Here is a 15108-nt window from a genome sequence, read left to right on the forward strand (position 1 = left end):
TTTTATTTATGATAGTCACAGAGAGAGAGAGAGGCAGAGACACAGGCAGAGGGAGAAGCAGGCTCCATGCACCGGAAGCCCGACGTGGGATTCGATCCCGGGTCTCCAGGATCGCACCCTGGGCCAAGGGCAGGCGCCAAACCGCTGCGCCACCCAGGGATCCCTATAATAGCTCATTTCTTATTCAGTATGTTGACATTGGTAAAGAAATGTCACAAAGTGTTTTTAACTCTTACTCCTGTAATTTTAAATTCTAACTACTTTGGATCTAAAATGGCATCAAATTATTTGTACTTGTTTATTCTGGAGCGAGGAGTAGTCCTATTACCACCACCACCACCACCACCACCACCCAACCTGTAGTTCTGATTCCATTTTATTTGCGACCACTTATTTCTGTTTCTTTTGGAAGTCTGAATGTTGATAAATGGTTTCTAAGAAAAATCACTTCAATACAGTAGGGGCATATGGGTGGCTCAGTCAGCTAAGTGTCCAACTCTTGGTTTCTGCTCCCGTCGTGATCCCAGGGTCATGGCAAGCCCCTAATGGATCTTTTCAGTCAGCATGGAGCTTTTTAGTTGGCAAGGAGTCTGCTTGAGTTCTCTCTCCTCCCTCTGCCCCGCCCCCCAACCCCCCTGTGCTTGCTCAGGTGCTGTCTTTCTAAAAATACATGAATAGGGCAGCACAGGTGGCTCAGCAGTTTAGAGCTGCCTTCAGCCCAGGGTGTGGTCCTGGAGACCCAGGTTCAAGTCCCATGTCGGGCTCCCTGCATGGAGCCTTCTTCTGCCTGTGTCTGTGCCTCTCTGTGTCTCTCATGAATAAATAAATAAAATCTTTAAAAAAATACATGAATAAATCTTTTTTTTGTTAAGATTTTGACAGAGCACAAGCAGGGGGAGGGGCAGGCAGAGGGAGAGAGAGAGACACAGGCTCCCACTGAGCAGAGAGCCCGATGTGGGGTTCAATCCCAGGACCCTGGGGCCATGACCGGAGTTGAAGGCAGGTGCTTAACTGACTCCCACCCAGGGACCTCGATAATTAATCTTTAAGAAAAATATAATAGTAAACTTATGAAACATATTATCACTAAATCATATCACTATGATATGTGAGACAATTGAAGCAATGAATTGTTTCTTAAAGATGAGCAAAGGAAGTGGTCTTTTGAGATAGAATCATATCATATCACTATGATTTAGTGATAATAACCAGACTTTTATTTTATTTATTTATTTTTTTATTTATTTTTTAAGATTATTTGAGAGAATGTGTGACAGTGAGGGGGAAGGGCAGAGGGAGAATTTTCAGGTCAACTCTCTGCTGAACACGGAGCCTGATGTGTGCTCAGTCTCACTGCCAATGAGATCCTGACCTGAACCAAAACCAAGAGTTGGACAGTTAACCAATTGAGCCACTTAGCTGCCCCAATAACCAGGTTTTTAAAATTTTGTTTTTAAGCAAGTGATAACAATTATAAGGTGTACTGTGTATCTAAGTCTGTAGCACTGGGTTCTTTTTTTTTTTTGAAGAGTTATTTAAAGATTTTATTTATTTATTTGTTTATTTGTTTATTTATTTATTTAAGAGCGTGCACAGAGCAGGAGAAGGGACAAGGGAAAGGGTGAGAATCTAAAGCAGACTCCCCACTGAGTGCAGAGCCTTATCTGGGGCTTGATCTCACAACCCTGAGATCATGACCTAAAGTGAAATCAAGAGTCGGACACAAAGTCTGAGCCACCCAGGTGCCCCATTCTCTGTAGTATGCTATGCTGTTTGATAGCATTTTACCCACAGTAGAACTTCTTTCAAAATTATGTTCAGGGATCCCTGGGTGGCTCAGCGGTTTGGCACCTGCCTTTGGCCCAGGGCGCAATCCTGGAGACCCGGGATCGAGTCCCACGTCGGGCTCCCGGTGCGTGGAGCCTGCTTCTCCCTCTGCCTGTGTCTCTGCCTCTCTCTCTCTCTCTCTCTGTGTGTGACTATCATAAATAAATTTAAAAAAATATATTAAAAAAAAATAATGTTCAGTCTTTTGGAGCCCTGCTGCTGCTTTATCAACTAAGTTTTTGTGATACTCTAAATCCTTTGTTGTCATTTCAACAATCTTAACAACATTGTCACCAGGTATAGATTCTGTCTCAAAAAACCACTTCCTTTGCTCATCCTTAAGAAGCAATTCTTCATCCATTAAAGTTTTATTGTGAGAATGCACCAATTCAGTCATATCTTCAGGCTCCATATTCTAGTTAGTTCTCTTGCTCTTTCCACCACATCTACTTTCTCTAAACTGAAATGTTGAACACTTGGAAGTAATCTGTGAGGGTCAGAATCAATTTCTTTTAAACCTCTGATAATGCTGATATTTTATCTCTTCCCATGAATCATGAGTGTTCTTAATGGTATCTAGAATGGTGAATCCTTTCCAAAGGTTTCAGTTTACTTTGCCCAGATATTCAGAAGAATCACTCTCTATCTAAAATATCATTAGCTTTACAAAATTTATTTTTTAAATTATAAGACTTTAAATTCAAAAATATTCTTTGATTGTTGGGCTGCAGAATGGATATTGTATTCACAGATGTGAAAACAATTTTCTTGTACATGTCTATTAGACCTTTTAGGTGACCACATGGATTGTCCATGAGCAGTAGTATTTTGAAAAGAATCTTTTTTTTTCTGAGCAGTCGGTCTCAACAGTGGGCTCAAAATTAAAATATTCAGTAAGCCCTATTAAACATGTGCTGTCATCCAGCTATTCTTGTTTCATTTACAGAGTACAAGCAGAGTAGATTTAGCATAAATCCTAAGGGCCCTGGGACCCTTGTAGTAATAAATGAGCATTGCCTTCACCATAATGTCCCCAGCTATATTGGCCCCTAACACAGAGTCAGCCTCTTCTTTGAGGCTTTGTAACCAGGCATTGCTTTCTCCTCTCTAGCTACGAAAGTCCTAGGTGGCAACTTCTTCAAATACTCTGTTTTATCTACACTGAAAATGTACTGGTTAGTATAACCACTTTTGTAATTATCTTAGCTAGGTCTTCTGGATAACTTACTGCAGCTTCTATATCAACACTTGCTGCTTCACCTTGCCCTTTTATGTTACGGAGTCAGCTTCTTAAACCATGGAACCAACGTCTGCTAGCTCTAAACTTTTCTTCTGCAGGTTCCTCATCTTTCTCAGCCTTTATAGAATTGAAGAGAGTTGGAGTCTTGCTCTGAATTAGGCTTTGGCTTTATGGGAATGTTGTGGCTGGTTTGATCTTCCATCCAAATCATTTAAACTTTTTCTTTTTTTTTTTTAAGATTTTATTTATTTACTCATGAGAGGCCACCCAGCGGGAGAGTGAGAGAGAGAGAGAGAGAAGCAGAGACCAAGGCAGAGGGAGAAGCAGGCTCCATGCAGGGAGCCCAACATGGGACTCGATCCTGGGTCTCCAGGATCACACCCTGGGCCAAAGGCGGCAGTAAACCGCTGAGCCACCCGGACTGCCCTAAACTTTTTCTTTATCAGCAATAAAGCTATTTGATGTTCTCGTTTATGTGCTCACTGGAGTAACATTCTTAATTTCCTTCAAGAAGTTTTCCTTTTGGGAACCCTGGGTGGCGCAGCGGTTTGGCACCTGCCTTTGGCCCAGGGCGCAATCCTGGAGACCCGGGATCGAATCCCACGTCGGGCTCCCGGTGCATGGAGCCTGCTTCTCCCTCTGCCTGTGTCTCTGCCTCTCTCTCTCTCTCTCTCTCTCTCTCTCTCTCTGTGTGACTATCATTAAAAAAAAAAAAAGTTTTCCTTTTCATTCACAACTTGACTGTTTGGTACAGTAGGCCTAGCTTTGAGCCTACCTTGACTTTTAACATGTCTTCTTCACGAAGTTTAATCATTTTTAGCCTTTGGAAAGGACTCTTCCTTTCACTTAAACACTTAGAATCTGTTGTTATTAATTGGACTAATTTCAGTGTTATTTTGTCTCAGGGAATAGGGAGGCCCAAGGAAGGGGAAACAGCCAGTTGGTTAAAGCCGTTAGAACACATAGTTACAGATTAAGTTTGCTATCTTATATGGGTAGGTTTGTTGGGCCCAAAACAGTTACAACAAATAACTTAGTAACATCAAAATCTTATTGACAGATTACTATAAAAGACATGATGAAAATGCTTGAAGAGGGCAGCCCAGATGGCTCAGAGGTTTAGCTCCTCCTTCAGCCCAGGGCCTGATCCTGGAGACCCGGGATCGAGTCCCACGTCAGGCTCCCTGCATGGAGTGTGCTTCTCCCTCTGCCTGTGTCTCTGCCTCTCTCTCTGTCTCTCTCTGTCTCTCATGAATAAATAAAATCTTTTTAAAAAAGACAAAGAAAAAGCTTGAAGTGTTGTGAGAGTTCCCGAAGTGTGTCACAGAGACATAAAGCGAGCAGATGCTGTTGGAAAAATGGCGCCAATAGACTTGATCAGTGCTGGGTTGCCACAAATCTTCATTTAAAAAAACTAAACAGGGGGATCCCTGGGTGGCTCAGCGGTTTAGCGCCTGCCTTCGCCCCAGGGCATGATCCTGGGGTCCCGGGATTGGGTCCCGCATCGGGCTCCCGGCATGGAGCCTGCTTCTCCCTCCTCCTGTGTCTCTGCCTCTCTCTATCTCTCTCTGTGTCTATCGTGAATGAATGAATGAATGAATGAATGAATAAATAAATCTTTGAAAAATAATAAAAATAAAACAAAACCATATTGTGTGGTGAGCACAATAAAGCAAAGTGCAATAAAGCTAGATATGCCCTTTCATAAGAGTAAACTGTTTATGTTAATGTGATTGGTTTGTGTGATATCTTAGTTTTAATTTCTGATACAGTAAATATCAATACCTGTATCCATATAAATAAAAGCTAATGGGGATCCTCAATAATTTTTTGAGAAGGTCCTGAGACCAAAAAACTTGGAAATTGATGTTCTGTATTAACTGGTTCCATAGTTTCCTTTATGTCCTTGTTGAAAGCACTGATTCTAAACTTGAGCATGCATCAGTCACCTGGAAGACTTAATATTATTGGGCCGGTTCCCCAGAGTTTCTGATTCAGTAGTTCTGAGGTGGGACTTGAGAATTAGTATTTCTAACAAGTGTGCCTGGGTGATGATGCTGTTGGCCTGGAAACTATATTTTGAGATTCACTGGTGTAAAGAAATACTGCTTTATAATGAAGGAAACCTATCTTTCAAGCACCTAATCTTATGTTCACAGTAACTGTGTAAGGACTTAGGTGTTTCCCCCCTTTTTATTATACCTGAGGACTCTAAAACTTAGGGGACTCACAGCTAGAAAAGTACAGCAGCAATTCAACTTCAAGTCTAACTCCAAGGTCTGTTATATTCTTTTTATAACTTCCTTGCTTTTTAATTAGTAATGGCTTTTTTGAGATCTCATTCTCTTTTTTTTTTATTTTTATTTTTTTATTTATTTATGACAGTCACACACACACACAGAGAGAGAGAGAGAGAGAGAGGCAAAGACACAGGCAGAGGGAGAAGCAGGTTCCATGCACCGGGAGCCCGATGTGGGATTCGATCCTGGGTCTCCAGGATCGCGCCCTGGGCCAAAGGCAGGCGCCAAACCGCAGCGCCACCCAGGGATCCCGAGATCTCATTTTCATATGATAAACCCATTTAAGGTATACAATTCGGTGAGGTGGGTTTTTTGTTTGGTTAGTTTTTTAAAGATTTATTTATTTTAGAGCCAGAGAGCACAAGTGGGAGGGGCAGAGGGAGAGAGAATCACAAGTAGACTCCACACTAAGTGCAGAGCCAACATGGGGCTCAATCTAATGATCCTGTGATCATGACCTGAGCTGAAATCAAAGAGTTGGATGCTTAACCAGCTGTACCACCCAGGTGCCCCCGCCTGGGGGTGGTGGTGATGGTGATTTATATTTATTTTAGAGAGACCAAGAGAGAGTGTATGTGAGCAGGGAGTGGAGCAGAGGGAGAGAATCTTTTTTTTTTTTTTAAGATTTTATTTATTCATGACGGGGGAGGGGGGCAGAGACACAGGCCAAGGGAGAAGCAGGCTCCATGCATGGAGCCTGACACAGGACTTGATCTCGGGACTCCAGTATCACGCCCTGGGCCAAAGGCAGGCGCTAAACCGCTGAGCCACCCAGGGATCCCCAGAGGGAGAGAATCTTAAGCAGACTCCCCACTGAGTGCAGAGCCTGACAAAGGACTTGATCCCATGACCCCGAGATCATGATCTGAGCTGAAATCAAGAGTCCAATGCCCGAGCCAACTGAGCCACCTAGGCGTCCCAAGAATTAAGCAGTTATTTAATCTACTCTCAGAGTTGTGCAACCTTACATCAGTTTTAGAACATTGTCATTACTCCAAAAAATAAACACTATGCCCATTAACCGTTACTTTACATTTTCCCTAGTCCTCTGCTCTTAGACAACCACAAGTCTACTTTTTATTTCTTTAGAAGTCCTGTTTTGGACATTCACATAAATGGACATGAAATATTTAGTCTTTGTGACTGACTTCCTTAGCATAACGTTTTTCTTTTTTTTTTTTTTTTAAATGGGATGATGTTATCACCTTCCATGTTTTATTTTTTTTTTAATTTTTATTTATTTATGATAGTCACAGAGAGAGAGAGAGGGGCAGAGACACAGGCAGAGGGAGAAGCAGGCTCCATGCACCGGGAGCCCGATGTGGGATTCGATCCCGGGTCTCCAGGATCGCGCCCTGGGCCAAAGGCAGGCGCTAAACTGCTGCGCCACCCAGGGATCCCAAGCATAACGTTTTTCAAGTTTCATCTGGGTTGTAGCATATATCAAAATGTCATTTTTATTGCTAAATAATACTCTGTTCTATGGAAATGGTACATTTTATTTATCAATTTATCAGTTGATGAACATTTTGGTTGTTGCTACTTTTTAACTATTATGAATAATGCTACTGTAAACATTTTTTGTGGGCATAGTTTTCATTCCTCTTGGGTATGTACCTAAGAGTGGAATTGGTGGGTCATGTGGGTTGTTTTTCATAAGTTTGTCATATGGTATGTTTAACCTTTTGATGAACTGCTAGACTTCCAAAGCAGCTACACTCCTACCAGCGATATGAGGATTCTAATTTCTTCACATTCCTGTCAACACTTGTTACTATCTTTTTTTTTTCTTTTTTTTGTAGCTGTCTTACTGGCTTTCAAGTGGCATCTTAATGTTGTTCTGATTTACATTCCCATGACAACTAATGATGTTGAGCAGCTTTTCATGTGCTTATTTGCCATTTGCCAACCTCTATTCAGATTCTCCCTCATTTTTTTTGTGTACAATATGAAGAAGAAGTTTAACTTTATTGATTTTAAATGGATAACCAGTTATCTCAGCACATGCTTGGTTACTTATGTGATGTGTCTCCTGTTATTACATAATCTCTCATCTGCCTTCTTTTTACCTTCCTACTTCGTACCAGTGTTTAGAGTTTAGATATGTGTGTCTGAAGGAAAAAAATCTTTTTTTTTCAGATTACAGGCAACACATGGCATCCTTTCATGATGCTTTGTATGCCAAGGTAACAATAATAAGAAATGAGCTGCATTATTGTTAGAAATGTGTGTGGTTCAGGATATAGTTTTATGTATAATCTAATTTCCTTAGATTAAATTATCAAGAATCTTGGTGGGGTTTTTTTATGGGCTTCTTTATTAAAACAAAGCTATTAAGTACCTGCATTTTAGTAGCAATGTTGGGAGATCTCTCCAAAAGGGATTTCAAGAGTTTTGTTTCTACTGTTTTTCACTGATCTGTGGTAGGAGTAGTTTTGATTTTGGGTTGAGAATTGCATGCCTTGAAATGTACTTACCTTAACAGAACATTCGTCCCCATGCTTTTTATCACTCAACCCATGGGTAAACAATGTTTTAAACATACACCAAAATAGATTTTTGTAAATTATATACTTATATACCAAGGTGCAAAAACAAAGGGTGTCACATTTTAAAACAAAAGTTAAAAATAAGCAGAAGTTCTGATATTTTCATAGATCCCAGTTGATAGTCCTGCTTGCTCTGGTAGATACTTGTTGCTTTGAATGCCGTGTGATGCTGGAGGATTTTGTGTATGATTTTGGGGATTGTGGTCTCCTCAGAAGCCTTGGGTATAGCAACCCCTCCTCCTCACATCACCTAGGGCTCCTGCCTGAGATCTCTTCCTTTTGGGGATGGATCCTTAATGTTGCCTGGTTCACTCACTGCTGAATCTTGTCGCCACAGGTACAGGTGCAGGTACAGCAGTCTCCACAGCAGGTCTCGGCTCAGCAGCTCTCCCCACAGCTCACTGTTCACCAGCCTGCTGAGCAGCCCATCCAGGTCCAGGTGCAGATCCAAGGCCAAGCACCACAGCCGGCAACCCCTTCCATCCAGACTCCGTCTCTACAGAGCCCCAGCCCCTCGCAGCTGCAGGCAGCGCAGATCCAGGTGCAGCATGTGCAGGCAGCCCAGCAGATCCAGGCTGCAGAGATTCCAGAAGAGCACATCCCACACCAACAGATCCAGGCTCAGCTGGTGGCTGGCCAGTCTCTTGCCGGGGGTCAGCAGATCCAAATCCAGACCGTGGGTGCCCTTTCCCCACCACCGTCTCAGCAGGGCTCACCCCGGGAAGGGGAACGGCGGGTTGGCACAGCCAGTGTCCTCCAGCCAGTGAAGAAGCGCAAAGTGGACATGCCCATCACTGTGTCCTATGCCATCTCAGGGCAGCCGGTGGCTACTGTGCTGGCCATTCCACAGGGCCAGCAGCAGAGTTACGTGTCTTTGAGGCCAGACTTACTGACAGTAGACAGTGCCCACTTGTACAGTGCCACTGGGACCATTACTAGCCCTACAGGAGAAACCTGGACCATCCCTGTTTACTCTGCCCAGCCCCGTGGGGATCCTCAGCAGCAGAGCATTACCCACATTGCCATTCCCCAGGAAGCCTACAATGCAGTTCACGTCAGTGGCTCACCCACGGCCCTGGCAGCTGTAAAGCTGGAGGATGACAAGGAGAAGATGGTGGGCACCACGTCTGTAGTGAAAAACTCCCATGAAGAGGTAGTGCAGACCCTTGCAAACTCTCTCTTTCCAGCACAGTTCATGAATGGCAACATCCACATTCCAGTGGCTGTGCAGGCTGTTGCAGGCACCTACCAGAACACAGCTCAGACTGTCCATATATGGGACCCCCAGCAACAGCCACAACAACAAACCCCCCAGGAACAGACGCCGCCGCCACCACCGCCACAGCAGCAGCAGCAGCAGCTCCAGGTTACTTGTTCAGTAAGTGAGACTTATCTAAAGGGCAGCCTGCTTCCCCAGGGCCCTGTGCAACACAGAACTTTCCTGGCAACCTGGCTTGTTTACTGCCATGATGTTGGTCTTGCAGTGATATAGTATTTAATAGTTTAATTGGGGTCAAGGAGGGGGAATAGAAGCAGCAGTTGAAAGCTATGCAATAGGCAGGAGTTCTGTCCTGGTACCTGGAAATAGATACCCAAGGTACCTTGGGTCCTTTTTTTTTTTTTTTTTTAAGATTTTATTTATTAATTCATGAGAGAGGGAGAGAGAGAGAGAGGCAGAGATACAGGCAGAGAGAGAAACAGGCTCCATGCAGAAAGCCTGATGTGGGACTGGATTCCGGAACTCCAGGATCATGCCCTGAGCTGAAGGCAGATACTCCTTTTTAAAGAGGATAAAAGAAAGTTGAAATTTGTTTTTTAAAATCACATTAAATCACAATATTTTTATTTTATTTTTTTAGATTTTATTTATTCATGAGAGAGGGAAAGAGGCAAAGACATAGGGAGAAGGAGAAGGAGGCTCCACGCAGGGAGCCCGATGTGGGACTCGACCCCAGGACTCCAGGATCGTGCCCTGGGGCTGAAGGCAGGCGCTCAACTGCTGAGCCACCCAGGCATCCCAGGTCCTTCTTTTTTTAAGAAGAGTAAAGTTCTAGGGAAAAATTAATGGGACATACTGAGTGTTGTCTGATTTTAATAACCTACTTTCTGCATCACAAATGAATGGATCTTGTGGAACCCTGTAAAGTTTAGTGCACAGGCTGTAAACTCATCACAGCGGAAAGGCTGTGAAATTGTTCTTTTTTAATTACCATCTGTGGACACGGGTGAATTAGAAAATCTAAAATACTTCTGGTGGGCCTGTTAAAAGTAATCACCTTTGGAAGTATCAAAGAAGCTACCACTATAGGTACTTTTGTGTTCCTTAAAAATAATCAATCCTTGGTTAATTTTCTGTTACAGAAGCTATTTTGAAAAAAATGTATTGGGGCGCCTGGGTGGCTCAGCGGTTGGGCGTCTGCCTTTGGCTTGGGGCGTGGTCCCAGGGTTCCAGGATCCGGTCCTGCATCGGGCTCCTTGCGGGGAGCCTGCTTCTCCTCTGACTGTGTCTCTGCCTCTCTCTGTGTGTCTCTCATGAATGAATGAATGAATGAATGAATGAATGAATAAAGTCTTAAAAAAAGAAAAGAAAAATGAATAAAGTCTTAAAAAAGAAAAGAAAAATGTATTTTGAAATAATTTTAGACTTAACTCTTTTGAAATTCTAACTTCAAAATTGGCTTTTTCTAATTGTTAAATTTTTTTGTTTTTTAAGAGAAGGAGCAAAGCATGGTGTGAGCAGGGGAGAGGCAGAGGGAGAGGGAAAGAATCTTTTTTTTTTTTTTAAATACTGGAATTTTTATTTTTTTTAAAATTTTTATTTATTTATGATAGTCACACACAGAGAGAGAGAGAGAGAGAGAGAGGCAGAGACACAGGCAGAGGGAGAAGCAGGCTCCATGAACCTGGAGCCCGACGTGGGATTCGATCCAGGGTCTCCAGGATCGCGCCCTGGGCCAAAGGCAGGCACCAAACCGCTGCGCCACCCAGGGATCCCGAGAGGGAGAGAACCTTAAGCAGACTCTGTGCTGAGTATGAACCCATCTCGGGTCAGTCTCATAACCCGGAGATCATAACCTGAGCCAAAACCAGGAGTCAGAGGCTTGACTGAATCATGCAGGTGCCCCTAATTGTTAAATCTTTTTAAGGATACCTCAGAAGTATGAATAAATTTATTACTTAAAACTGTTAGCAAACTTTAGGGCCTGTGGTCTCATGGGACTGCTGAATGAACTGTGCCTCAGAGGAAAGGGACTCCTGGGAATGCATGCAAGGGAGCTGGCATAAACAGGGCACTATTAGACCAGGGACTTAGAAACTCAGGCCATAAGCAAAGGCTGACTAAGTGGTTTTACAGAGAACGGTATATTATTGTAGGTCACTTTGTTAAGAGCCTATTAAATATCTAGCTATCAGGCCTAGAAGTAGAACAAGACAGAATCATTGCTTCAGGTAGCTTTTATTCTATTTTTGGAATAAGAATATATGATTTCTGTTTTCTGAATCCTCTATAAGGCAACATAATCGAGTGTTGACATTGTGTGCTCTACACACACAGAAACAAACTATTCAGAAACCATTCTAGGTTAAAAAATCAGCAGAGGTGTCTTTGTAAAAAAAGCGTGGTGTTTGATCTCTAATTTATAGCTTCAGCTGGCAAGAATGAAGCATCATCATTACAGAGCCAGGGATGGACGGAAGCAACATGGCCTAGTGCAACATGAGAGGGGGACTATGGGAGAGGAGTTAGTATGGGAAGCAAAGGATCTATCTTCCCAAAATGCAGAGTTGAGCTTGATCTAATCTGATGTAGGAAATTTTTCCAGAATCCTAAGAGTTGTGATAAGAAGAATCAAGTACAGATGTGTAGAATTAATTTCACGTAGGAGAGACCAGCCTGGATAATTGCAGTGTAACTCAGCTCTGCTCATAGGATTGGGGAAGATGTCAGGCCTCTCAACTTTCCTGGGCCCGATTGTCCAAGTTGCAGATCAGGCCTCTTTTGATGCTCATTGGTCTCTGTAATTTGTACTTCTGGCCCCTTAAACAAGAAAAGATTTTTTTTCTGGAGTTCATTTTATTTATTTTTAAGGTTTTTATTTATTTGACAGAGAGTAAGCACTGAGGGAGAGGGTGAGGGAGTAGACTCCCCACTGAGGGGGGAGCCCAGTGCTGGGCCTGATCCAAGACCACGACCTGAGCTGAAGACAGATGCCCAACCTACTAAGCCTCCTAGACACCCTTGGAGTTCATTTTAGTAGGCCAGTGTTCTTCAGAGTCAATGTTTCCTTTGGGAAAGTCTTATTGGAGTGTATGTCCAGTATTACCAGAAAAGGAAAAATAGAGAATACCCATCATGTAGGAGAGATGAGTTTGTCCGTTTATAGCACAAACATCCCTCTACCCTCCTTATTAGGTTTAGTGCTAGGTGCTGAGGAGTAGATATGAATGGAGAGTCTCTTCCCTTGGAGTACTCATGGTCCGTGGGGAAGATAATTGTGCTGTGGTATGAGGAGAACTGATGACAGTGTTGTGCTCTTCACCTAGCAAACCTTTATGAAAGTTCTCTTATCACCTGCCTTTAAAACCAGATTTATGGAGAAGCCTCCATCCCTTGGGCTCACATCCACCTCCATCTATTGCTCCATTTCTCCCTGTGCTTTATTCTCAGCGTTCTCAAAAGTATCATCTACACAAGCTGATTCTGCCTGGTAACCAGTTTTCTCTTCAGTTTACGACTGTTCTTGTCAAGGTCAGCAGTGATCTACCTCCCTGTGGCAGATCCAACAATCTGTCTGTTTTTATCTCATAGCAACATATGATCAACAGACCATACCTGCCTTCTTGGAATTCTCCTCTGGTATGGTTTTTTTCCTACCCCTACTGGTTCTTTTTCCTTCTCAGGAGAGTTTGCTGATGCTTCTCTCTGAACCATACATGTTAACGTTCCTCAGAGCTCAGCACTAGCTTTCTTTTCTCTCTCAAGAATTTCTATTGCCATGGTTTCAGCATCCTCTAGATGGCTGGTGCCACTGAAGATGATAGTCACTGACACTATATGCCAGGCAGTATTTTAGTGTTATACATGGTAACTCATTTAATTCTCACACCAACTTCATTTTATGGATAAAGAAACTGACACAGATTAAACAACAAAACCAAAGCCACAGTTAGTAAGTAGCAGAGTTGGGGTTCAGCTCTGGACAGACTGGCCTGGAGCCCATGTTTTAAACCCTGTGCTGCAGTGACATACAGATCTTTATCTCTAGACCATGCCTTTCCCTCTGGACCTTTCTCATGCATCCAGCAGCCTATTTTCCATTTACTTGGATTTATTGAAGATGTCTCAACCCTTCATTAGCATCACCTCTACTGCTAGTGAAAACTTCCCCTCTCAAGGCACCTGGCTGGCTCACTTGGTGAAGAGCATGTGACTCCTGATCTTGTGGTCATGAGTTCTAGCCCCATTTGGGGGGTAGAGTTTATTGATCGATAGATAAATAGATAGTTTGGATGGATAGATGACCTATTTAAAAAACAAACCAAAAAACTTCCCCTCTCGGAAAGTGGTACCATCATCCACCTGTTTGTTTAAACCAGAAACACAGGAATCCTCTTTGAGTTGCTTTCCCTTATTCTTCACAGCCTTATTCCCTTCACAGCCTTATTCCCTTATTCATCAACACCCACTTTGATTCTGCCACCATACTTCTCAGAATTTCTTAATCGTCTCCATTGTCACCATCCTAGTCTAGGCCACTAGCACCTTAGCTCTTCAAACCATTCTCCATAAATCAGAAAGAATTTTTTTTTAATGTAAGATTATGTCACTTCCCAGTGTAAAACTCTCCAAGGACTCCATTATAAATAAGAAAACTTAATACCATAGTGTATAAGGCCCTACTTATATCAGTAGTTTTCATCCTGGTTGGTCTCACTACTTCTCCTACCCACTGATAGACATTTAGACCATATAAAAGAATTTTATTGTCCAGATGCTTGGGAATGTTAAACATTATTGGGTGAAGGTACACAGTGAAAGGGGCCTGGCTAAAACCAGAAGCAAAGTGCTGCCCCACATGCCCTGATCCCCACCTACTTATCTAGTCAGACTTCTAGATTTCTAGCTTGGGTAGATGGTATTGCCTTTGAACAAGATAGGGAGGGGACTCTGAGGAGAATAGTTCTGAATGGGAAAGGGTGATGAGTTCTATCTGTATATGTTAGTTTGAGGTAGTTGTAAGATGTTCATTTGGAAACATACAGCACCCCCTGGGTATATTAAGTGGAGGTCGAGGTTGGAGGTCCATAGTTAACAAAAATTTCTACAAACATGAAAATCCAAACTGGAAAAGTGGGAAAGACTCACCAAGGAGATTGATAGTTAAACTGGGAAATGTGTCTAGAGTGGAGCTTCTGGGTTGACAAACATTCAAGAGCCTCACACTGGTATTGATTTATCTCCTTGTTTAATTATCTTATGAAAGCTAGGAGGAGAGTCTTTACTTGTATTCATTGATAAGCAGATTTATGTGTCATATATTTTGCCTTCAATTTGAATAATTTGACATGCCTTAGCCCTTTGAGTAGTCCCTGGCATGGAAAGTTGCTCAAAGGAATTTGTTCAAAGTATAGACAGGTGTGTGAGACCCAAGAACCTATGCCTAGTATCTTTGTTGGTGTCTATCCTGCCCAATATGGGGATTGTGATTGAGGGTTATGGACATGCTCTGCCCCTTTGTGTGCATGGCTTGACTGTTAGACCATTGAGGACAGGATGACCCTTCCTTTGGAGGTAGGAAGCTAGAGCAGTGCCTCCTGTCTTCAGGAAATGCCCTTAGGCAATAGAGCAGTATTATTAAGAAGGACTTTGGGGGAAAGAAACAACTTTATATATAGCTAGAGAAGCCATATAGATCTTGAGGTCTTATCATTTCTCATCTTTCAGTGGCAGGGAATGAACACAGCTTTTGTTTGTTGTATTTTCTTTCTCAAATGATTTTCAACCACGGCTGGACATAGAGTCACCTGGGAGCTTTTAAAAATACTGATGGCAGGTCCACATCTTAGACCAATTAAATCATAATCTGCAGGGTTAAGGTCCAGGCATGGGTATTTTCTAAAAGTAGCCCAGATGTTTTTAAAGTACACCCTTTTTTTTTTTTTTTTTACACCCATGTTTAATGGTCACTAC

At 42.7% G+C, this 15108-nt stretch overlaps 1 protein-coding gene across 3 annotated transcripts in view; it reads left to right on the top strand.

Annotated features, from left to right (window-relative positions):
• The window catches only part of QRICH1 (glutamine rich 1), a 52623-nt gene that overhangs the window by 23673 nt on the left and 13842 nt on the right, over positions 1-15108 (top strand). For all 3 annotated transcript variants that reach the window (XM_055342951.1, XM_055342952.1, XM_055342953.1), the window contains one exon: positions 8254-9294. In XM_055342951.1, coding sequence (XP_055198926.1) covers positions 8254-9294 — 1041 coding nt within the window. The remainder of the gene's footprint in view (positions 1-8253; positions 9295-15108) is intronic.

The sequence above is a fragment of the Nyctereutes procyonoides genome, unplaced genomic scaffold (assembly GCF_905146905.1).
Source record: "Nyctereutes procyonoides isolate TBG_1078 unplaced genomic scaffold, NYPRO_anot_genome, whole genome shotgun sequence".
In the NCBI taxonomy this organism is placed as follows: Eukaryota; Metazoa; Chordata; class Mammalia; order Carnivora; family Canidae; genus Nyctereutes; species Nyctereutes procyonoides.